The 26,951-nt window shown below is 35.0% G+C and overlaps 1 protein-coding gene across 1 annotated transcript in view; it reads right to left on the reverse strand.

Annotated features, from left to right (window-relative positions):
- myo7aa (myosin VIIAa) overlaps window positions 1-26,951 on the reverse strand; it is a 196,220-nt gene that overhangs the window by 104,861 nt on the left and 64,408 nt on the right. The window contains exons 3-11 of the mRNA XM_051926837.1: window positions 26,628-26,741; window positions 20,323-20,475; window positions 11,400-11,584; window positions 8,509-8,630; window positions 7,771-7,913; window positions 6,007-6,120; window positions 4,582-4,735; window positions 3,812-3,888; window positions 2,733-2,852 (exon numbers count right to left, since the gene is read on the reverse strand). Of these exons, the coding sequence (XP_051782797.1) occupies window positions 2,733-2,852; window positions 3,812-3,888; window positions 4,582-4,735; window positions 6,007-6,120; window positions 7,771-7,913; window positions 8,509-8,630; window positions 11,400-11,584; window positions 20,323-20,475; window positions 26,628-26,741 (1,182 nt within the window). The remainder of the gene's footprint in view (window positions 1-2,732; window positions 2,853-3,811; window positions 3,889-4,581; window positions 4,736-6,006; window positions 6,121-7,770; window positions 7,914-8,508; window positions 8,631-11,399; window positions 11,585-20,322; window positions 20,476-26,627; window positions 26,742-26,951) is intronic.

The raw sequence follows: 26,951 nt of genomic DNA on the forward strand, positions 1-26,951 counted from the left end.
AATGGGCATGTTGGTGAAGGGAACAGTGGAGACAAGGAGGTGATGGGTAGGTATGGTGTCAAGTAGAGGAATGAAGAAGGTCAGATTATAGTGAATTTTGCCAAAAGGATGGACATGGATGTGGTGAATAAGTATTTTAAGAAGAGGGAGGAACATAGGGTTATGTACAAGAGTGGAGGAAGATGCACACAGGTAGATTACATCCTATGCAGAAGAGTTGATCTGAAGGAGATTGAAGACTGCAGAGTGGTGGCAGGGGAAAGTGTAGTTAAGCAGCATAGGATGGTGGTCTGTAGGATGATGTTGGAGATCAAGAAGAGGAAGAGAGTGAGGGCAGAGACAAGGATCAAATGGTGGAAGTTGAAAAAGGAAGACAGCAAGGTTGAGATTAGGGAGGCACTGGGTGGCACTGAAGAGTTACCAGACAGCTGGGAAACTACAGCAAATGTAGTAAGGGTGACAGCAAGAAGGGTGCTTGGCGTGACATCTGGAAAGAGGAAGGAGGAAAAGGAAACCTGGTGGTGGAATGAGGAAATACAGGAGAGTATACAGAGGAAGAGGATGGCAAAGAAGAAGTGGGATAGTCAGAGAGATGCAGAAAGTAGACAAGAGTACAAGGAGATAAGGCGCAAGGTGAAGAGAGAGGTGGCGAAGGCTAAAGAAAAGGCGTATAATGAGCTGTATGAGAGGTTGGACACTAAGGAGGGAGAAAAGAACCTGTACTGATTGGCTAGACAGTGGGACCGAGCTGGAAAAGACGTGCAGCAGGTCAGGGTGATAAAGGATAAAGATGGAAACGTACTCACAAGCGAGGAGAGTGTATTGAGCAGATGGAAAGAATACTTTGAGAGGCTGATGAATGAAGAGAAAAAGAGAGAAAATAGGTTGGATGATGTGGAGATAGGGAATCAGGAAGTGCAACGGATTAGCAAGGAGGAAGTAAGGACAGCTATGAAGAGGATGAAAAATCTTGGAAAGTGGAATCTTGGAAAGTGACAGGATGTGTGAGGAGTGGAGAAGAAGTGTACTGGTGCCGATATTTAAGAATAAGGGGGATGTGCAGGACTGCAGTAACTACAGGGGAATAAAATTGATGAGCCACAGCATGAAGTTATGGGAAATAGTAGTGGAAGCTAGGTTAAGAAGTGAAGTGATGATTAGTGAGCAGCAGTATGGTTTCATGCCAAGAAAGAGCACAACAGACGCAATGTTTGCTCTGAAGATGTTGATGGAGAAGTTTAGAGAAAGCCAGAAGGAGTTGCATTTTGTTTTTGTGGACCTGTAGAAAGCATATGACAGGGTGCCTCGAGAGGAGCTGTGGTATTATATGAAGAAGTTGGGAGTGGCAGAGAAGTATGTAAGTATGTACAGCTCTCTTGTTTCTCAACAGATGGCCCTTCATGTTAGCCATTGCATGCTACACATCTAGAAGCCCCTGTTTAATTACACTGGCATGGGAACATCTTTGCTTACTACCAGTCTGGTACTTCCTCTCTCCTTTTGAGGTCTAATGCAGCATTTTCCCTTTCCCTGTGGAATGCTTGTGTTGCCCTACTTATTATGCTCTATGTAGCTATGTACAAGGGATGCATCAGAAATATCTGAGGCATGGACAAATTTTACAGAAAGAACTGACATTTCATTTACCCGTTTACTTCATATAGCCAGTGTTAACAAACCGAACTCTAGAAACATTATTCAACTCATTATTAATAGACAGAACACAAAATATGTTCATATATAGTATATATTGTTTATGAGCCCAAAATAACTTTTGAAAATGAATATGGATGTTCAAATATAAAAGTTATTATGGTAGTAAGCTTTTCTCTAAACCCAGCCATATTTATAAATTGCTCACTGTCTACTGTTGTTTTTTGCACTGGCTTTTAGCTATAGATAATACTAGTCATTAATACCAAAGTGATAGGTCTTCTTGGGAAGTAATAAAATACATTTTTTTGCTGTTATCTGTAGATTCAGTGTTCAGTGCATCATTATAAAATACCACCTCTGACAAAAGCTTTCAAAACTTTAAAAAAGCATTCAAGAACATCTAATGAAATTTGGCTCTAAATGTTAGAAAATATTTATATTTGTAGGATACAGAAAGATACAAAAATATGTGGTGTATTTATTACAAAAATAACTACAAGGTGCAATAAACACAGGGAGTGACTCAAAACTCAAAATAAATATAAAACAATAAATCTGCTGCCACTGTGGACTTAACTCACAGGTCTTGTACCTTATCTGTCTGATGACCTGCCAGTTGAGTGTTTGACCCACTTCTCTTTCTCCACTAGATTCTGCACTAAAATTGTCCCTGGCTGTAGGATAGTTTAAAACCACATTTCTGGGGTCAGGAGACCATTCACTTGCTCCATGGACACCAGATTAAAATTCTCTATAGCAGTTGCTGACTGGTGGCCCTGTACCTTCATTTGACCATGAAGGGATAGGTCAAAGAGAATTTCCTTGTTGCCTCTTCTTTTAAAGGGGCAACATTATTCCCTGTGTTCCCATCATCCTATAGCAGCCTGTATATTATCACACTGCCATGTGTAAGTCTTCTTCTGTTTACAGCACAGCTTTTTTCTTCTCCCTGGAGGCAGAATGTGTTACATAACTCTGCCCTGTGTAAACCATGTCCTGCATTTGCTCCTGGCAGCCTATTGACAGGAAGGGACCTATTTACACTCAGGTTATGCTGTAAAAGAAGAAGAATTTACCTTTACAAAAGCATCCCTGACATCTAGTGCCTGCTCCATACTGAGTGGAGTGGAGACGGTTTCTCCTCGAGTGATTAGCGTCCGGCTAGTAAGGCAGTTCATCACATCTTGAGGATCAACCTGTAAGAATGCACATACCTAAATATAATAATATGGTCAGCTTTTATTAGAGATTAAAATTTAGATACCTTTGTTAAAACCAGACATAAACAATGGAAAGAAGCAATTGCTATTGTGTAAAGTCTGACATTGAAGAGGCATAACCTGCTTAAGTGTTTCTGCCCATCCTAGTGCCAAGACTGGTCTTTAACAAGGCGGCTTACATTGTATTCCAGAAGTATCACTCAATAAATATTACAAAATCCCTCAGTAAGCAATGTAGCAAAAAAAAAAAAAAACCCACAAAATATCTTAAAAGAAAATTGTAAAATAGAACAAACAGAAATGACAAATAATGAGAAAAATGTCTCCATTAAATGACACGAGAAAGTAGAACATGTTGATAAACAGAAATAAAAATAGAGACTAGGCATTGTCTAAAGAAAATATGTTCTTTGATTCTCCATTCAACATATTTTTTAAAGTAATTATGTTGTATGTATTAGTATTTATTTACTGTATAACACAATTCTGGGAAATAGTTAAACACTGAATTAAAATATATGCAGCCTAGTCCCCATTATTATTAATTGGCTTGGCAAATGCACAAAAGCTTTTATACAACTTTGGAAAGTTTCAAATGCACATATTACTATTTAAAGTACAAAATAAAGAGTAATCTGCTCAAAGAAATAAGGTCATCTGCCAGAATATGTTATTTTTTAATGTAAAACCTGAATGTATTAATATTCTATCTGGGTTCTTTTACAGTGTAGCAACACATGATGAATTTTAAGGACATTTTGGCCCAATGGAGAAACCTCAAAGGAGCATTTCAGCTTAAACAACAACATTTTAGGAGAAATACTTAAAAGTATAATGTAAAGAGGTAATATTAACCTCCCTACTGCTCCCCACTTGCTGTTTTGTTTTGATTGCTTGGACAGCACTAAATGCAGATATTAGCCCCTTTTACTGACCTCTAGTAAAACAGCAGCTGCTGCCAGGGATGAAGATCGCACGACTTCACAGGCATCTAAGTTATCATACATTCGGGCTAAAAAAACAAAATAAAGAAGTTCTCTGACACTATATGTTAGCAGATGCAATTTAAAAACAAAACATTTTTTCATTTTGTAGAATGTCTTACATTTGAAAGCATTACATTTATAACTGAACAAAATGTAAAATGTTCCTGAAAGCAGATGCCATACCCTGAAGACAGATTGAATGCCATACAGCATTTAGTAGAGTTTAAGTGTGGAGTCTCCTTGGTTCACTTACTATTGGTACAAATACCGTACACAAGTACAAAACAGCCTGTCTATGAGGGAATAATGTTTTCATCATTGAACTATATTCTTGGCTATTGGTCTCAGTAGTAGTCAAAGAACTGTAAAGCACAGGTTGGGATCCTGCAGTCAGACAGCTATTTCAGTTACCAGTATAACCTGGGTTTAGAATGGATTATCACTGCTATATGTCATTAAAGGTAAACAGAGTAAATTATTGAAAGTTTATGAATCAGGTAAGCCTTAGGTTAGCAGATTAATAAGAGGCCTACATGATTTTCATTAAATTAAATATTGTGCATCACTCTAAATAAAACATTTGTTTGCCAAGTATATACTAAGTACTCTCCGTAATGGGTCATGCATACAGTATGTAGTCAATGCTGACTAGTACTTACTGAATATTGGTCTATACACACTTTATACAAAACTGAGTATCACTGATATTCTGAGAGTACCTTCATAGCGCAGGTTCCCCATATGTAAGATGGCTGCCAGCAACTTAGAAATTTCCCAATTTTCTGTGTCAGTAAACATGAGGACTTTCATTGCAGACTGAATGTTTGAGTACTCTTTAGCATCATCTCGGCCATCACACACCGTGCAGTGTCCCTAAATAACAGAATGAAAAAGACACTTTAAATACTGAATTCAAGCAATTGATATTTTTCTCATGCTTTAATGTTTAGTGAGTTTCCAAGAAACTTCTCTACTAACACTACATTCACATCTGCATGCAGACCTTGCTCCCTTACTCTCACATTTATTTTACCTATGTTTAATGCACAGAGCATTCAAATTTGAGTAGTTCATTCTGTACATAAAAAAGAGGGTTATGTGAATAATGAGCATCATTTAATCTCCAAGAATATGGAGAAAAGTGCCGATTTTATGCAGCATGTAGCTGCACTGTTTGCTATATAACTTTTCTGGTATTTTCTTATTTAGCTATATGTATTATATTGTATATTTTCTTGTTAAGCTGTATTGGAAAATTATTAATTATTAAAAACTTTATTTGTCCTCAGGAGGAAATTTGGAGTTTTAGAGAAGCTCTTTAAATAAAAAAATACATAAATAAACACATGTGAACACACACTGGAATGCCTATAAAGCAAGAAAATTCAAAAGAAAGAAAAGTTCTGACTTGGCTGTCACAGTCACAGTGAGGCATTATGCAAACATATTGCTGTTGGTATAAAGAAGGTCAACAGCGTTTCTTGGCACGCTTCTTCTGAATAATTCATTGGCTTAAAGTACTCACAGTAAATCCCCTTATGTCATTAAAAATACTTTTTCTATAATGTCTTCCAGATTTTTTGTAGATTGAAATTTTTGTGACATCAGGAATGAACATTCAGTTAATTTTCTGTATACCTTAACTGAATGCCAGAACAATATGGACTCTGTCATGCAGTGACCCTGTATATTTTATCCTACATGGTATTTCATTTATTTTTATACTTTATTCCTTCATTTTGGTTTAAACTTTATTATTACAATCGGTATAAAATTAATTACATAATTCTGGAAATGTTGGTTCTCCATAATCCCGCTTAAATAATGTTATACTTTCTTGAATCAAATTATGAAGGTTAAATTTACTTTGATGTATCAAACAAAAAAACTGATTTCCAAGGACGGAGTGTTTAGTTTAGTGAAGCATGTTAAATGAAGCATAATATCCATCCATCCATTATCCAACCCGCTATATCCTAACTACGGGGTCACGGGAGTCTGCTGGAGCCAATCCCAGCTAACACAGGGTGCAAGGCAGGAAACAAACCTCGAGCAGGGTGCCAGCCCACCGCAGGGCACACACACACATACACACACCCACACACCAAGCACACACCAGGGACAAATGTCTACCTGGAGCTTACCATAGTGAGGTAGATGTAATCGGTTGCCTTTCCTAGTCCCAGCTTTTTCTTTTGATCAGCTGTCATACCTTTTAGCATACAGTAAAATATGTGATAGTTTCTCTCATCTCTGGCCTAAAAAGTGAAAAGTACATGGAAGATTGAAAATAATAAGAATTAATGTTGCCTAGTATCCATTTTGTATTGTTCACCACAGATGAGTTATTTGTTAAATACATAATAGGTTCAGTGTTAGTCATTTCTAAAGTCCCATCTCACTCTTCTCAGACGCAACTATTTACAACTTTATATTTAACAATCTCTAAAAGCTATGATTAAAAAAATACAAAAAATTAAACATCAGACCCAGAAGTGCTGGTCTGAGCTATAATTAAAGTATTGCATTTTTGAGACTATTCTGGTTAATTACATTACCTTCTTAAATTATTTTGCCCTAGACCTGTAAGAATAAGTATATTATTTATAAAATTCCATAAACCCCACAATCTTAGTCTTGTATTATTGTGATGTGCTTTACCCCAGTTTCTTTTTCCTGCACACTTTGCACTTCTGTAGAAGTTTTAACTCTTACGATCTCTCTCTGGTTTAACAAATTATTTTAAATATTTTGTTCTGAACTTAACAATTTAATTTCAACTTTGGCTGTTATCAGCACCCAGAAGCTCTCTGTCCTGTTCTTTCCAATTTACTCCACTTCCCATCACTTGCAATCTTTTCTCAATTGCGTTGCACTAAAGGTTATCAACCACATACCTTTATGTTTTGTTCCTACTTACTCATTTGGCATTGGCCTGTTTGTTATGATGTAATCTGTTCCTTCCCCATAACTGCAGTATTATGTACAGAATTTGTTCTTTTTGTCCTGATCTTTTCATTTGAATATAACTTCACAAGTTATGAATTCTTTGTTTTGATATTTCCCACATAATACTATTTCATTATTCATTCATGCCCTCTTTTGTGTCGATATTGCTCATCATTCGTTATACTTCTTCCACTCCAGAGGAATTACTTCTCTGTACTCTTGCTTCCTCAGTGGCATCAGTCTAATAATTATCTCTGTGTTTCCTGATTCTTCACTCACTTGAAAAATTTAAGGAGTTATCAGAACTTTTATCCTAATCTTTTTGACATAGCATAAACATCACTGATTGTCAACCTTGTGAATTTCTCTGATTTGATCTTCGTTTTCCGTGGGCTACACTCAAGAGGCTGTTATTTCTTTCGTCACGATTTTTTTTTCTGTTGGCATAACCTTACACCTTTATGTACCCACTCTTGGGGTTATAACTTATCTGTTTTGTCTCCACACCATGACATCATTCTAATAGTTACACCGGGGTCCCTTTGTCCCTTACTTTACATCCTACCATAGTTTCAGATGTCAATAATACTTTGTTCTGTGAAATCAATCTAGTTACTATAAGTTTTGTGAAAGTGCAATGGTTATCTCATGGTTCTCCTTCAACTCTCAAGATCTTTATTGTTTAATAGCTCCTAGTAGTTATCAGGTTTTAAGACTATTCTTTAATGATCCCTCATATTTCTTATTGCAAAGATTAGCTCCCCAATATCCTGTTCCTTATTCTTTTTTCCCAAATAGCCACTCATATTTTTTCTACAGTTGGTCACTGAAAAGGCATCTTTGAACTTGATCCTCACAAAACTGACAAATGATGGCATCAAATAACAGAAAGCTAAATTTGCTATCTAAAGTTTGTATAATTCTACCAAGCAGGTAGAAATAATGAACATCTGCATTACCTGTCTGCAGACACGTGACTTCTCTAGTAGATACTGTTCAATCTTGGCTCCTTCAATAGCTCCTCTTTTGTTAAAGTGGATGTCAATGTACTTCCCAAACCGACTGGAGTTATCATTACGAATTGTTTTGGCATTGCCAAAAGCTGTAAGGCAGCAAAGACACAGATATTTATTAGGGCTGCTCACAAGAATTCAGTTTATTTTAAATTTGGTCATTTCATTTTAAAGCTTAAAGCACACATTCAAGCACAAGATGAACTTCTATGAGAATGCTGGTGTCTGGTAACAAACTGCAGAAGGAAAAATGAATTTTTATAAAGTACATGACACCAATGTGTGTGGCATTGGACTCTTGTGTATTCAGGTTAGTACTGCACACAAGATGGATTTTACTCTAAGCAGGGCACTTCTTGCATACTTCTGAAAAGACTGTCTAGGTCAAAGATTAATCATTCAGGCTGAGCCACTGAATGTAATCAAAGTGATGACAGTGTTGTTTATGATTTCAATATTTTGTGAACATAAATGAGAGCAATTTTGAAAACCAGACACTCAATATCACTTGCATATTTTTTTCAATACATAATGCATGTATTTTTTAAAATCTTTTTTGACCTAGTGGAGCTGTCTAAAGTTAATTCCAGGAGGAATTACTTTCTAAAGTTAAGTAAAACCTAGTGCAGTAACTCAGAAACACATCAGAGGAATGAAAAATGCCACTGGTATTATTAGGTCTACCTTCCAGAATAGGATTGGCTTCTAGAACCTGCTGTTCTATCCAAGAGTGTTGTCCACTAATGGCTGCCAGGAACTGGAGGATTAATTTGGTGCTCTCTGTCTTGCCAGCTCCAGACTCTCCACTGTCATGAGAAGAATGAAATTATGGCATCAAGACATAGTACAATTATACAGTAATCAAAGAAGGATGGTGACAATATATTAATGCATAAAAGTAACATATGACCCACTCAATTATTCCATATTTATATAGGGGAAAACAATGATTGGAAATAGGGAGTATAGTGTCTTATCTGAGCGAAGAACTCACAGTTTTCACAGAAAAGTCTTAGGGTTTTCAGTTGGGCGAGGGCAAATCATTTCTTTTTAATAGAGTATGAGTGCTCTCCACCCACATCCTAGATAGAAAAACTAAATAAGTCCAGAGATATAAGAATTTACTGCTGTCTGTTAAATTGATGTAGCCATTAATTATTTAATTTACTTTTAACTTTTATTTGGCATCATCTTTACCCGAAGTGACTTACAAGATATTGTTACACTGCAGTTGTTAAAATGTATTTTTTACTGTTTTAGTATAGGCAGGTTAAGGTACTTGCTCCAAATCAGACAGTGGTGATACATGAAGTAAGTTAATTACTCTAGAAACTAAGACACTATACCTAGCCTACAACCAAATCTCAGTTTGCACAGCGTTGCATTGTATTAACAAACTCAGTAATTCTGAAAAGCCCACTAGATGGTGCACCTGTTTTTAAACTGTAGGAGGCTTTGCAAGTACAGCTCAAGTTAGTAATGAGATGAAAATTAGAACAACCAAAAGTTTATGCACAAAAGATTTTCTTCCCATAGATTCACATATTCTTTGGCAAAACAAGTATGCTGAGTAAATAATGTGGCATACTTTGTTGATATAAAATTCTTCAGTGTGATTTTAATATTTTAGGAGCTGAATCAAAGCAGCCTGGCCATAATCCCCACTATGCACCATGCTGTGCATACCTAAAAAGACGTCCCCTTTCAAACAATACTGCTAGTAAAATAAAATAAAAATGCTTTTGATGAATTGCACTGTTTTCAGAACTGGTGAAAATTAGGATGACCATTATACCATTCAGTTTTGTTTGGCTTACAGTATACCCTGACAAATTAAAATGATGTCATAACCTTATTTATCATATCTCTAGTATCAGTTTATTAGCATGTATTTATCATAGCACATATAGTTTGTAGAGTCTTGCAGGTCTCAGAGGGAAGGGAAGTGAACTACTTTCAAAATAAGAGGAATGTGTGTTTCTTACTAATTATGCTTTAAAGTAAAACTAAACATAATGAATGGCAGGAAATTGAAGAATCTCTAGCACTAATATATCAAGCAGGAGATAAAGCTGGACAGAAGAAAAAGACACACACTAAGTTGTAATGGTAATTCAGTACAGACAGGTGCTATACAAAAAAGAAAATCTTACGGCTTTTTAGCCAATAACCTGATAGATCTATTTTTATTTACTATAGTTGTTATGCAGGTATTTACATCAGATAAGTGATTATTAACCACACAACAGTCACAACATGTAACAAAATAAAAGCAACATACTACAAAACTGTGGTTTGATTTAATTTACAAGTGAACACCATTCATTTTACATAGTTAAAAGTGTATAGTCTCTTTACTGCAAGACAGACTATTTTAAAACAATGTGATTCTTTCAAAACAGTCAGTGAGATAATAACAGTTTATGAGATAATTCTCAGTTACCTTACTGCTATTATACATGTAGCCTCTCTCCCTCTCACCACCTCCTTTTCTCATCATAATACTCAGGGGTAGCTTAATAAAACATCAAATATTTATGTATACTTGTACAAGATATATTAAAAAAAGGATATAGTAAATTAACGACAGAAAAGAATTGGTGCTTTCATTTTTAAATGTTTAGTGTAAATAAATGTGTGGGCAGCAGCGAGGTTACATATGCTAGTTTGCATGTTCTTCCTTTTGTGTGTTGGGTTTTCTTTGGATACTCTGGTTCTCCACCTGCATTCAAAAACATCCATGTTAGGTTGATTCATAAGTGAGTATGGAAGTACAGTATGTATAAGTGCAATGGTCTGGTGCTCCACTCTGCCTTGCTTCCAAAACTGCCAAGATAGGCTGCAGCTCTTGTGATTCAGAACTGAATTAAGCAGGCTTGATAATTGATGATTGGATAGATAGATAGATAGATAGATAGATAGATAGATAGATAGATAGATAGATAGATAGATAGATAGATAGATAGATAGATAGATAGATAGATAGATAGATAGATAGATAGATAGATAGATAGATAGATAGATAGATAAAAATTTAAAAATGGTATCTAGGATTCATTTACTATAGGTCATCTTGCACTGATCAACAAACATTTATTCAAATAATAATTCTAACAAGTAAAGAAACGAGAAAAAGACTGATCAATAAGAAAACAGACTTGTTTTTACTTATTACAGGCAGAAGAATAAATAAATATTTAGAATGTGCATCTGTGTACTTCATGGTGCATTATTTGCAAAGTTTAAATAGTGAACAGAGAAACCACGATGTATGCTTTCTTGTCTCTGCTGTTAAAATAGGGTCATATTACATTAAAAATAGTCATACTACAGCATCTCTACAAAAGGAATGGATTTAGCATAGGATCTATTATATATTTTAATACATACTATATCCTTTCACTTGTCCCAGGGATTTCCTAAAATGCAGAGTATTTGTAAAATCTTAGCCCATCTCTGGCTTGCTGTGTATTGGGTTTTTATTTCAATTCTTGTTAAAAAGGCATGCTTTTCTATAAAGTGTTGTGTCTTGTATTTCAAAAAAAAACAATTATAAAAGAGAGACAAATACCTACCTGATGATGCAACACTGGTCCTTGTTGTTACGTTGCATGTTGAAGTAGCAGTTGTCTGCTATGGCAAAAATATGAGGTGGCATTTCACCAATCTTCTTGTTGGTGTATAACCGAATCTGCTCAGGTGTATAGATAGGGAGCAGTTGGTATGGGTTTACAGCTACCAGAATAGATCCTGTGTAGGTCTATAACAAATACAAAAACATATTTGAAAAAAAGAAAGACTCATCAGCCATTAGCCATGAAGTAAATTACATGCTAATGCATTCATTCAGTCAGATGGGTACACAAAGAATACATAAAAAGGGAGGCCTGAAAGTACATTATAGTTGATTTTAGTGTTTCAATATTGTTGTCCAGGTGACGCTTATGCATGCTAGCTTTCATTTCCATTGATCTCTTGGACTACTAATTATGCCAAAAATAAAGCTGCTACCACTTCTTTGTTAAATGTAAAAGAAGAAAAAAATAAACAAGGAAGAAATGTTCAAGTATAGTCAGTTTGGACTTTGTAATGTGTTTAAAATCTTCCTTTTAGTTCTATTAGTATCTGCCAGTGATCTTTAGTATAAAAATGATAGCTTAAAATGAAACATTAACTATCAGTAAACAAAGTACAATAAAGAGAGAACTGAACCAGGATATGTTTACTCCCGCCTTACAGTATTTAAGAATTCTTTAACTAGAAGCTAATGCAACACATTCACACTTGAAGTTTGTTGTAGGAATCATTAGGATTGACACTGATATCCCAAGCTTTGAATGACCTACAACTTGCATTGCTTCCAACTCCTAATCTATACCAAACAGTCTTAGGATCTCCACACAAATCTTTAATGTAAACACTATGTGTTCATCTATCCAGTTTTAGGATGGATATAAAACATAAATGACAAATATTATATTTTATGTAACTTCTAAACATCAACTTTATAAGGTATGCTTTTTCACTTTATTGTAGCTCCCTTTACTTTCCCATCAAAGATTAACACAGAAGTTTCTTCAAGTGTATTGATGCCTCTCCGTCAAGCTTGGCTTCACTACCAAGAAGCAGCAGGTCTGTGTGTACAGCTTCTCTTACAAGACAAAGCAACATGATAATGACTCTAAGCAATGGTATGGCTCAAACAGCGCAACTTTGACAGGCATTCTGGGTATCATATGTTAGAAGCATAATGAAAGGAAAAGATCAGTATCAGATGATAGATGATACAGTCTCTGAGTCAGGATGCAGCCAGGATGATGATCCATGCTAGGTGCATGACACTATTTTATACTTACCCGACCTCCACAGTTAGTCTTAACACAGAAAAGGCAGAGAGAAGAGGAAAAGAAACTTGAATTAGGATAGGTGACTGATGTAAAATAAAATGTGGAAAAAGTTCTTGTCAGAATGAAAATGCTTTTAAATTGGAGTTATCTATTAAAAGCAGTAGAGACCTAATCTTAAATAAGGTATGTCAAAATAGTCAGTGGCTTCCTAACTGATTCTTGAAAAATGTCTCTACTGTTGCAGTAACAGAAGTCATCCATTTACTATAACACTGCACTATACACTGCAAAAAATGAAATCTTAACAAGCCAGACAATCTTGAAAAGAAATAATAGATCTTGTTTTTTTATTTTAAGAATAACTGACTTGAGTAGATTTGTATGTGCAAGATATATAATCTCATTTTTAGAAAATTTAACAAGTCAACAAGTTAAACTTTCTCACTATATTGGCAGATAATTTTGCTTGATTCTAATACCCTTTTCTTGTTATTAGAATCAAGCAAAATTATCTGCCAATATAGTGAGAAAGTTTAACTTGTTAACTTGTTAAATTTTCTAAAAATGAGATTATATATCTTGCACATACAAATCTACTCAAGTCAGTTATTCTTAAAATAAAAAAACAAGATCTATTATTTCTTTTCAAAATTGTCTGGCTTGTTAAGATTTCATTTTTTGCAGTGTATCACAGAACTAAAATAGTGAAACAAACAAAATGAAGGCAGTGTACACATTTTGAAACTAATGAATCTTTAAAAGGATGGACTAGAATTTCAAGTAGTGTTTCTAATTCTGCAGAAACTCTGTATGTAACTTAAAGGCATTATAAAATTTAAACACTTAGCAAAATGGTTGTCCATAATTACTGATTATGTTTGAGTAACATACAACATATTACATTCCTCTACAGATAATATCATTTATTTTTCTAATATAATGCATCTTAACAAGAGGATAATAATAATTACCAATTAATTACATGCAATACCAAATGTAATATTTTTGCATTTTAAAACTAAGAGTTCATATGATAGCACATCAAATTAAAGACTTCAAATTAGACATTCAACAAGAAAAACTAACATTTGTATAATGTGAATCTGTTTGTATTACATACATAATGAAAGTGAAAGAACTAGCATGTGAGTGGACAACATGATTTGAAAATTTCTTCTATTTAAAATAAATTTTAAACAAAATAATCCATCCATCCATCCATTATCCAACCCGCTATATCCTAACTACAGGGTCATAGGGGTCTGCTGGAGCCAATCCCAGCCAACACAGGGTGCAAGGCAGGAAACAAACCCCGGCAGGGCACCAGCCTACCGCAGGGCACACACACACACACACCAAGCACACACTAGGGACAATCTAGGATCGCCAATCCACCTAACTTGCATGTCTTTGGACTGTGGGAGGAAACTGGAGCACTCGGAGGAAACCCACGCAGACACGGGGAGAACATGCAAACCCCACGCTGGGAGGACCTAACTGCGAGGCAGCAGCGCTACCACTGCACCACCGTGTGGCCCCATAAAATAATTATAATTCATTTTCTTTTATTAAAAAACAAACCTGATCTGTTCCAAATCTGAAAGTGTACATGAAAAACAGGCCTGAACCCAGCTCATAACCAAGTACTTTGTTGGCAACGTTAGGCTCAGTCAACAGACCTCGATCTAAGTAGCCATGCAGACAATGACATAGCCAATTAGTTAGTTTACAGATATAGAATAGGTGAATGAAAATAGTCTTCCTTAAATCTAATGTGCTTAATGTTACTTTTGAACAGGTCTTCTGAATAATCTGTGTATGTTCTGACCATGTTGCTTATCACTGCTTTCTTCTTCTCTCTTCTTCTTCTTCTTCTTGTTCTACAATGAACAGTAGGTGGGTACTCAGGTTAGGAAGAGATCAGCTACTTCCTAATGAAAGATCAGAATTATCAAATGGCAAAATGGGAAATGGCTAATTGGTTGGGCTGTTTTTACTACAAGCAAAAATGGGCACTTCAGCCAAGAAGAACAAAGGGACCAGGGTTTGAACAACCTTCTGTCCCTGAAATTTTTAGAATATGGTACTTTCGCAGATCAGTGAATTCTGATGCCCTAAAACATATCAAAAAACACTCCCCTTGGTTACCTATGGTGTCCATTACAAAATCTGTACACCATTTTGTTTAGAACATTAGTGATGCAGTAGCAGAAGTATAACAAGTTTCTGAAAACTACTGGTTTACTCTGTAGGAAGGGAACAAGCACCTAGCAGTGATGAAGAGAACATTCAAAGAAATACAATGGTAAAATCAAACTTGCTTTAACAACCCACCTCCACCATTTGTGTTAAGACTGTTTATCATCCTGTCCAAATCAGTTATAACAAGAGCTAAGCCAGTTGAAGGAGTTGTTAATCTAAAATAGAATACAAAAGAACTGCAACTAAGACTGTCTAAATCTTCCTACCTGATTAACTCCTATAGTGTAGCATATACAAATAGCTTAAATAAAATACAATTATTTCTGAAAGATGTGACCTACGTTTATTTAGGAATCACCAAATGTGAAGATCTGCCAAAATCAATACATTTAAAGGATATGTCTAAAAGTAAGCACTGAAATAACATTCATTTACTTTAGAGAGTCATTAACTACCCAATTTGTTCAAGAACAAATGTTGCTTTGTAATTTTCATAGGCACTTTTTTATGGATTTTGAATTTTGACACCCTAGAAAAGAAGGTGAGGGTTTTGGTTGTTGAGGGATCAAGGAGGAACTTTTTTTAGTTATAAAATAATTGATTTTCAATTCTTTATTTTATAGTAAATTTATAGCATAACATGAAATAACTCAAATCCTCTCTCTATCCAGAAAGTACATTCAGTACATTAAAAAGCACATATTAATTAATAAAGAATTATATTGTAGTAGTGTTTCCTCCAGGCGCTCCGGTTTCCTCCCACAGTCCAAAGACATGCAGGTTAGGTGGATCGGCGATACTAAATTGGCCCTAGTGTGTGCTTGGTGTGTGGGTGTGTTTGTGTGTGTCCTGTGGTGGGTTGGCACCCTGCCCGGGATTGGTTCCTGCCTTGTGCCCTGTGTTGGCTGGGATTGGTTCCAGCAGACCCCCGTGACCCTGTGTTTGGATTCAGCGGGTTGGATAATGGATGGATGGATGGATTGTAGTAGTGGTAGTGGCAGCAGTAGCAGCAGTAGTAGTATTGTCGTATGTACAGAGTACAGAGCAATTACAAACAACAGAAAACATATCAACACTCTCCGGCGCTATGACAAACAAGAATGCATTAAAATATATAATTTTATTTTATGCATATTTAAGTAGAACAATTCCATGAGATGCTTGCTAAGGCATAAAAGCAGAATATGAACTTACAATGTTAAAAAGGATATAAGTCAAACCTCTGCTACGAGCCTCAAAGGAAGGAGCCTACACCAATTAAAGGACTACTTAGGGGAAAAGCCATTCCCAGGCAAGACATCTTCTTCTTCACTCTTGAAAATCTATTTATTTTATGCAACGTACTTCAAGATGTACACACATCAAAGAACAACACAATATCGACATAATTTTTAGGTAAAGATTTGGAAGGTGAAGTAGCATGCTCAAGATCACATAGTGAAATCTGAACCTGTGATTCTGAAGTTCAGCTTCTTAGTTTATAGACTACACTGTTGTCATGACCTTATGTTGCCCTGATGAATACTTTGAATGAGGAGGGAACACTAACTTAAGTTCAAGTAAACATAAATGAATAATTGAATATAAACAAGTGAATAATTAATCTAAAATAGGATACCAAAGAACTGCAACTAAGACTGCCTAAATTCTCCTAATGGATTGATTCCCATAGCTTTACATGTACAGACATCTAACATAAAATACAATTATTTCAGAAATATGTTGCATATATTTATTTAGGAATTTCCATATGTGAAACACAGGCAAAATCGGTATAATTAAAGAATTTGTGTAAAAGAAAGCACTCAAAAACATTAATTTACTTTACACAGTTAAATTTCAAATAGTACAATTGATGTAAAAAATAGTGTTATCTTAAAAATGAATGTTGCTTTACTGTACCAAGAAAGCATAACACATTGCTAAAATAAAAAATAATAATAATAATTTACCTATTCATCTACTTTCTAAGGCATCTACACACTTCACCCAAGGCAACTCCATCCTCAAACTTTATTTTTTAATTTATAGGGGACCAACTTAATCCAGTTTTTGTAATCATTTTGGAATATATCAATTATTATACTATAATGCTTACCCATCCATTTCCTAAAAAGATCGATTAGTTTTTTACCTAAACATTGTTGATTGGATCTTAAAAATTAAAAAGTATTTGATATAGATTGTCTTCATTTTATCCTTTATATCAACAAGAGCTGAAATGAATACTTTACCCTGCAAAAGGACAATTGTGAATGTCCATCTGTACACTCAAGCCACTCTAATATAAGCAAACCAGTTTTAAAAGGCTCGGGTGGTGGCACATTGAAGTCTATGACTAACTCAATCATTACTGGCCAGTTCATTTATTTTCTGAGGTTAGGAATTTAAAGAGTGCTTCAGAAATGGACACTTTGTTGAAGATAGTAAACAGTATATGTGACTCTGCACCATTTGTTTATAGAGACTCTTTTCTATCAGTGAAGAAAGTGCTACACTTGTGTGCAGTGAAACTGTAATGAAACAGAGAGTGAACAGCATTCGTCACATAGAATTCAAGCTTTGTACAGCTTTAGGAACAGTATCAATGCAATATCATATATCTTCAGATTCTTGCTACTCTGGGTCTGCTGTTGTTCAGATAACCAAGCAATGAATAGTTCATGTGTCAAATACATCTTTGAGATTAAAGCACACAAATTAATTAATTAATATGAAAAAACACAGCACTTAGTGCTGCTCTAAAAAATTACTGCTGGAATTTCCAAACAAGAATGCAATAACATACATAATTTCATTTCAAGTATTGTATATTTAAGTAAGGTAAACCATCAGGTACTCACTCAGGCATAAAACCAGAGTCCTGAGTATGAAATGGGCTACAGGGATACGTGACAGTTAAAAAAAAGCTGTTTAAGTTTCACATGCTGGTCAAAATCAGGGCTGGTGCATTAAACTATGCTGTTTGAGGTAACCATTCACCAACTCCCATGTATTCTTACTAGGGATGATAATAATAATAATAATAACTTTATTTATATAGCAGCTTATCATACATTTACTATACTATACTATACCTTTCTTGATCAGCCTGGTTCATATGTCAGAGCACTATTTTTGGATTTTTCTTCAGCGTTCAATACTATACAGCCTCATATACTGATTGGGAAATTAAACAGTATGAATGTAAACCCATTTATCACACTATGGATTCAGAACTTTCTTTTAAATCGTTCGCAGACAGTTAAAGTTCAGGACACTTTTTCAAAAGCTCTTCATTCAAACACAGGAAGTCCACAAGGGTGTGTCTTATCACCATTACTGTTTACTCTGTACACAAGTGACCTGAGACAGAACAATGACCACTGCTCCATTATTAAGTATGCGGATGACACCATGATCATAGGATGCATATCTGGGGAGGATGAAAGCCACTATCTAAATAAAGTGGACTGTATGGTAAACTGGTGCAATAAAAACTCTCTCACTCTGAATGTAAAAAAGACCAAAAAAATGATATTTGATTTTAAGAGACAGAAATCTGTATGTTCACCTATTGTAGTTCTGGGAGAGGAGGTTGAAATAGTGAATGAATATAAATACTTAGGAACTTACCTAGATAACAATCTTAACTGGAATACAAATACAAAAAAATTATTTTCTAAATGCAACCAGCGCTTATTTCTCCTCCATAAACTCAAACTATTTAAAGTAGACAAGGACCTCATGTTGTCATTCTATTGTAGTATGATCCAGTCCGTGATCACTTTCAGTTTCATTGCCTGGTTTAATAGTCTGACAAACCAAAACTCAAAAAAGCTCCAGCAGATTACGAAGTATGCAGCTAAAGTTATTGGGGCTGATGTAGATGATTTGACTAGTGTGTGTCAGAGGGCAATGCTAAAGAAACTGGAAATCATCTCAACTGATGACAGACATCCATTACATGTAGAACTAAACTTCAGTAAATCAGGAAGGATAGTTGCTTTGAAAACCCACACAAATCGCTCCAGAAACTCCTTTCTTCCTAGTGCCATATGACTTTTCAATAAGAAATATCGGAGATAATGTTTAAGGTTTTGATATATATCCTGTTACCTTTTTTTTTTTTTGGTATAAATATGTTTTATCTAACTGCCTTACCTTAACCTTTCTTATTTCTATTTGTCTGTTTTTTTCATTCTGTCTGTTACCTGTTATTAGATGCAACTGAGAAAGCAAATTTCATGTTTTCCTGTGTAAACATGACTAAATAAAGAAACCTAACCTAACCTAACATGCAACTCAATGTGCTTTCCACAGAGTAATCAACAAAAAGAATAAAGATATTCCAGAGATACTGGGATATTACCATTAATTAATATTAGAATAATTTCTAATAAATGTAGGTATACTAAATAGAAAATCAGCCTGGGCATTGTTAAACGAAATCTAAACACTAAACAACAAAAAAACATTCACTCTTATCAGTTCATATTGTTTCTAATTAAAAACGTTATACATTTAGATGGCAATATAACAACCAGAACTAATTTACATATATACAAAAATATATACAGTATCGTATATCTACATTCGACTTAGACGTGCACTTATTCATATACAATACATATTACCACATAGGCTTCACGATATAGTGCATCCTCTAAATATATGAGAAATTTTTTTTTTAAATCTATTATTTTTGGAAAAGATGTGAAACTATGAAAAAATATTGGCTTTAACTAAATATACATGTGCAAACATAAGAGACTGTTAGATATTGCAACAGGTATGTTAAACAGATTCTAGAAATGAAAAAATTGTATGAAATGGTATAATCGGTGTTTTCTTGATTTAAAGATTATCTTTTTAATTGTTTAGTATTTTTTTTCAAAAATGTGAATTAATATGAATGTGAAAGTGGTCTTTTAGCTTGCGGGACAGTTTGAAACTGCCATTATTTCACACACCAGCCCAGCAAATAGCAATACAGAATAACACAGATCAACAGCCACATTAGATAAACATTAAAAGGGAAATTGCTAATTGAAAAGAACTGCTAAAGAACTACAACTAAATTAAAAAATACATGTGGTCTGTAATAACTGAAAGTTTTCATTAAATAATGCATAGGGCATATGCTTAAACAACAAAGTCTGGCTGGGCAAAGTGAGAACAGTGTTTCAATTTTCCATTTAAAATTCTACCAGACTACATATTACAAATTAACTCTGAAATATAAACGATATAGATTGAAATGTGGGTAAATGTGGATAGAGATTGGAAGCAAAGCAAAAAAAAAGGAAAAAAATAGTACAATACCAATATTGTTTCATGACTCTAATTACTCTAATTATACAGTACCTTAAGAAAAGGGACATCTGGACAGGGTCTCTCATAAAGATAATTCAAGAAATTGAGTCACAAGCACACATAAAACTACACAAGAATAAAAAATGCTTCTCACATAGATTAGGTGCTCTCTGTAGCGAATCAGTAGATTCCGTAGAATTCCTGCCTCATTGAGGTCCCCAAGTCGGATCATGTCTTCAACCCCATGGATGGAGGTAGGGTGCATTGGTTTAATATTGGTTGCATTCTGAGGAGAAATCCAGTGCTCCTAGGTGTTCCAAATGAAACAAAGATTATTTTTTTCAGCTATATGCGGAAAAAACAGTAATCTCTCTTTACTTCTAAACAATTCAAAAATAAAAGTAAAAGTAAAAGACAATATAAAAGCCTTTAAGCAATTTTATGAGATCTTTTATCAATATCTCTCTTAGATTGTCCGAAAGGAAGGGAAGATCTTACTGACAATGGAATACCAGCACCTCCATTTGTATGACGCATCGAAGAAAATATCTGATAAGTAAGCAGATACTTATGAACCTTTACCTCTGAGCTACAGAAACTTCTTTGCCTTTTACAAGAGAATAGTGGTAAAATCTTTGCAAAAATAAAAAGTTTTTATAAAGGTATACATTTTGAATCACCTTTTTGAAAATGGCACTGTTCATGAGCACCACCATTTGTTTATTATTTATGGCAGCAGTTGCCATTCATGTTAGGCTGAACTTATGTGATGGGTTACAAGATGATGTTGCTCTTATACAAGATGTAAGTGAAGTTTATAAACAGTATGAAGCAGAGGGGTGCAGCAGAGAGTATCGGAATATATTTTGTGAAAATCTTTGGGCCATATTGTAACATGTATATGTTTGGAGTATGGGAGTCAAAGGGGAGAGCCTGGGAAATCCCCTTCACAAGCACTGTAAAATAAGCAACCCCTACACAGTCTCTTGGAGCTATGAGATGTCAGAGATAAACAATGTGCTGCTGTCCCAATAAGATTAAAAATAAGTTTATTCTAATTAAAGATACCAACTCTGCCTTTCCCACTGTATTGCTTCTTTAATTTCAAAAAATTAAAAAAATGTCAACAAAACTCCAACACTGATGATAGCTGAACATTTGCGTTAATCGGTAACACAAATAGTGGTCTTGCAGGATAAAGTGAGCTCATCACAGGAAATGTGCAAGTTGTCCAGAAATGATAACAGTAGTTCCAACCAAGGTATTCATCCTTAGGATGCATTATTCTACAATTTCCACAAGTGGGCCACCAATGGCCAGATGTCCTGAACTTCTGCGTAACTTAAGATTATATGTTTTCCTCCTTCTGTTTCTCTGGCTTTGTCTTTCTTTTTTTCCCATCTTTACTCTGTTGCATTTTTTCATTAATGTATTCTAGCTGACACAGATAAGGTTGAGGAATTTAAAAAGTGCAACCAATGGTTCACTTTTAGAGCAAATGAATGCATGACTCAATTAAAAAAAAATAACTTCAACCTCAAAAATACTAAACTTTTTCCTTTAATTTTATAATTCAAATATCCTGTTGGGTCAAGCTGAAGGCAAATCAATAATCACAATAAGGCTATATGATCTATGAAAGAAAAATTAAGTAATACTTATAATTATTATGAAATTGATTTCAGAATTCCCATCTGCGTTTTACATTGTAATTCTGGCTTGCTTACTTACTATTATTATTCACCATTACTTTACTTTCATTTTGCAGCGTCATTTAATTTGTTGTTTTTGTGTGGTTCCCACTTTTTTTGTAACAATGTATCCATGGCCACAGCCATGCTGCTAAATGCAACAAAGTCCGTTGCCTGTCAGGTGACCCGGCATCATCACTGCCAATGATTTGACGTCAATATTTATTTGTTGCATGTGATATCAGCATGTAAAGGGTATATATATGAGAGTGGTGCACATTATATAATGTTCAAGTTCATGGATAAATCAAAAAACATGGACATTGCAAAAATGTTGTAGTTAGTTAAATGATAGTTATGGTTAGGTCTTTTTTTTGGGACAATGTTTTAGTTTTGTAGCTCATTATTCTAAAATTCGCCAGCAATTTGACCTTAGCTTTGTCTCCTAATAACTCATAGCAGGCCCCTTAAAGGCAAATATCTGGGCCTTTTCTTTCTTTCAGTCTTTTGACTTGCTAATTTTTCATACTGCCCACTATAATATTTTGATGTATGATAAAATATACACACTGCATGAAACGTCTACAACATCTGAGATAATAAGCTAAATATTAATGAAGAAATATTAATGCCTAAATGCTCTGAATGTAATCCTGCAAAGAGCTTTGGGCAAAAGTAAAAATCTGCTTTTCTCTTGACAACTTTATTTTTGTCTTTGAGTTACAAGGCTGCTGGAGAGGCAGAGACCATAAGGATGTGCCAGAAAGGACAGACTCCTTTGCCACACAGAAATAACAGACTGTCAGTAACAGTGGTCTCTTTGTTCCCTTGTGGACAAGTGGCTAACCTTGCCAACACTTCCATGGACCTCTGGTGAGGGAGTTAAGTTGAGTTAAAATGGAGAAAGAAAAAAAATGAGAAAGAGTCATGAACTTTTGATCTTCATAATGACAATCATCTACCAAAAGCTACAGTCCCTGTATATTAATTATAAGCCTCTGGGGCAGGGGAGATGTACTCAGGAGTGCATGGCTCTGACTGGAGGTCCATAGAGCTTACTCTTAATTTGTATAAACTCAGAACACTTTGTCATTTTAACGAGTCGAATGTGCCATTCCCAGTTGTAGGCGTTAAGAAAAGGCTTGATGAACAAAACAGAACACACCTGTACAAGACTTATAAATTACAGTGACAGGCTTATGTAACTCTGAAAGTATAATAAGTGTTGATTTTTTGATCTTTATCAAGGAACATCTGTTTGGTGCTGAAGAACCGTCCTTTTTGTTTGACACAGAATCTGGCATTTGACTCTCTGTGCTAGAAATTTCACAATTACTATCAAAATCCTCAAAATCCTAACAATGGGAGGTTTCAGATTTAAGAGAAAACCTTTATTATCAATCACGTCTTAAATGCACAAGGGTTTTAGGAATAAGACAGATAGTCTCTGAGTATGTTAATATACATTTCTTTTGTAGTTTTGTAACATCATCAATCCTGTTTTATTTGCCTTTTGGAAACCCAGTTAGCAGTACTGGACCCTGATTAGGCTGTTAAATTTTACTTTTTTTTTTCTCATAAGGATAAATTGCAAGCAGAACTTTGAGAAAAATACAAGTAGAATGAAATAACAAGAAATACTATAACCCATTTTACATCACACCAAAGAATATTGAACTTTACAGGCCTTAATCTAAGCACATGCTATTTTCCATAAGTGAAAATCAGCGACTTTTTGTTCTGTACATTGCTCTGTCTGCTAACCTGCAGTCTGCCAAAACTGCTTTCTTGAACTAGTGGCCCAAGTAGGAACTGAAACTCTGGGCACAGACAAGTTAATTATGGTTGTCTTTTAATATATGGACTTTGAATGACCATCTACCAGGCAGTATGTCAAGTGCAAAGACCAAAACAAAGTCTGTCTCAGTCAATGTTATGATAACATTAATGAACCATAACTCTCAAGAACATCATCGGGTCTCAGCTCATTCTATCCTATTAGTCACAGTTATTCCAAGTTATAAGTTAAAAAGTGGAAGTAAGGACATGTTCTACTAAAGCAAATGATAAATTTCAGGACTGTTTCAAATGTATCAACCACGATCTCTTCACTGTCAGAAATCACACAGACGGAGAACATCAAAAATCCTTCTCAAGTTTGGCTTGGAGGTGTTCCCATGTCTGACAATACCTTCCTGGCAGGGTCATCTTTTCTAGCATTACAGTGGAACACTGTGTGCTTCTCTCCAGACTGTTTCTAGCCTTCATACTGTGTGCTGAAGCCGTTGTATTTCTACACATTCAGAACCTCTCCTGCTACTGCCAGCATAGTTGCCTTTCTGTCCTTGAAGTCTTTTGGAGGACATCTCTTCCCAGCTGAGACCTTCTTCACTACATATATTTATGAATAAACAAAGTCTAATTTGTTTGCAAACAGCCATCATTTATTGAGAATCAATAACTGCAATTTGCTTTATAAAAAGACCATGGTTTAATTGTTTGCTCACCCCTATATTTCACCATATAAAATTGTTATCCTTTTTACTTTGTGTTTCCTGCTATATTATTATAAGGGAGCTCCTACAGCAAAAGACCTGAGTAGACAAATGTACCTTAATGTACCTTACTGGATGACAGAGTCAAGTATTTTTTATTTCAGAACTACCAATGGAGCCTCCTTCCCCAACAGGCATTAAAGGATACATTTGGTGTTTCTCAAGTCATAGTTATTTCCTCACAATCATGGTGTACATTAATTTGCCTCAGGACACTGCATTTTAAATTAAATATTTTTTTATACATTTTTAAAAATTCAGTACCTATGTTTGAAGTTTAAAATATTGACCCAGTGGTAACAGTCCAAACACAGAACAACAGTCTTAAAACTTACTGAATATGTGCCCTTTGCGTCGATTTCAGATAACATGCCTTCCACATTTTTAAGGTATATTGTAAATAATTTATTTCATCACAGATTCTTGGCATTATTTTTCCTGTGGTAAGCATATACTGTGTTCATTTGTTTGTGGAGGAACTAAAGGAACTAAAACAGCAAAAATCAGAAACATTATTGCTACACTAGCTGAATATCAAAATATTTTGTTAATATTCAGGATGCAAAAATGAAATAGAAAAATTCATTTTTTGCAGTTTCCATCGACACCCTAATGGTAACAGTGATGATTTGAAGCTACCTCACTAATTGTCTGAAGTCTCGTCGTAGCTGCAGGATACTAATTTTGTCTGGCAATTTCTGTCTTTCTTTCTTTCTCTCATCTTAATTCTGTTGAAGCTCCTCATCACTGCATTCTGGTTCATACAGAAACGTGATGTGATCTCAGGGAGATCAAAAGAGGCAGTGTGATCGAGACACAGCACCAGATGTAACCAGATGCAGAAGCAGAATGAGCTTGTATACTGTAACTCAAGATAACATAAGTTGACAAGCTAGAAACAAGTACAGTACTAGAGTTGTAGTGAATGGAACATTTAAATGTCCTAACACTTACTGGAAGTGTTTTTAGCTTCTTTTAACAATAAGTAAGGTGTCAGAATGCACAACTTAGCAGAGACAAGGATGAGGTAAAATACCAGTTATTAAACATCAAAAGCCTAATATACAGAGGTTGAAAGGCAGACAGCAAAAAAAGTCTTTATGCTAACTATATTTGTTTTTCCCCTAATAAACTAAAAAAGGCATTTGATTTATTTTCTGAATCTGTGGATTAGGTACTTGCTATGGCATAACTTCAAATAAAAAGTTCATTATGAAGCCAAGAGCAATGGTAATATCCAATCACAAGACTAGCAACGAGATCAGCATGGTGAAGGCCATGCAAAAACCAGAACAAAATGGTGGTGCCCAGAAGAAAGGCAAACTACAAGATAGTACTGTAGTGATGTGACTACATAACAATGTAATAATTTAATGGATACGGAAAACTGTAATACATTTTTTAAAAGTCCAAAAAATTTTAAATGGTAATCCCAAAACAAGTTTAGGACAATACAGTTCATTGGGAAAGCTAAATGTATCCATATCTTCATAACTGTACATACTGTATTACTGGTATAAAATGACAGCACACCCCAGTTCAGCTGTTGTAAGAAGGTTTACCAATTGTTCTGCTTCTTCAGACATCTGATTTCATTGTCTGTTCTCAGTAGCTATTATAATATTATTACATCATTATACTATTATATACTAGCTGCATAACATCCAGGTATTTGACACCTGCTTAGCCTAAGATCATAAAACACTGAAGATCACAGCACAGATCATTAACAGCACAAAGCAGCTTCTGTTCAGGACATCTATACACATGATTAGTAAGGACCCTGATTATCCATTTCCTACATTCACTTCTCATTTCTCCATTCTGACAAAAGTGATAGGAGAACTTGAACATACTGTATACCAGTAGTTTCAGAGATAGTTTATATCCACAAATGATAAGGTTACCAAACAGCCCATCATAATGACAAATGCTATATATGTTCTTGTATGTGCAATTTTTGTAAACATACCAGAGATCGAACTTTTTGATGAATCTAAAGCTTTCTCTCCTCCCTCAGAGATGATGGTGGGGGAAGGTGCAAAGCAAAAAGGAACATCTCTGGCAATATAATAAAATATGCAATTTTGGCACATTGTAAAACAAAGGCAAATCACCCTGCTCTAGGTGAAAAAGAAACAAATATTTTGGACTAAATCACTAATTTTTATCCAAATTTTCTCTTATGGTAATTTGTTCTTATTAGTACTTACATTGCCCTCATCATCCAGGACTTGGATCTGTCCAGAGTCACAGAGTTTGACCACTGCACCAATTGGGACATCAAACTCCCGGCCTGTCTTGAGATCCAGCCAGACATAGTCCCCCTGAAATTAAATAAAATAATTACTAGAGAATACCAATTATTTTTTATTGTATTCTTCAATTTTCTAAATGTAAGGCTGTGAAGAAGAAGAGCCTATTTTTGCTGTATTGAATACAAAGCATAACCAAATACAATGGAACATCTGCTAGTACAGCTATAAAGTTAACCTCCAGGACAGCCTCCTATTATGTTGTGGACTTGAAAACCCACA

The sequence above is a fragment of the Erpetoichthys calabaricus genome, chromosome 4, assembly GCF_900747795.2.
Source record: "Erpetoichthys calabaricus chromosome 4, fErpCal1.3, whole genome shotgun sequence".
NCBI lineage: Eukaryota > Metazoa > Chordata > Cladistia > Polypteriformes > Polypteridae > Erpetoichthys > Erpetoichthys calabaricus.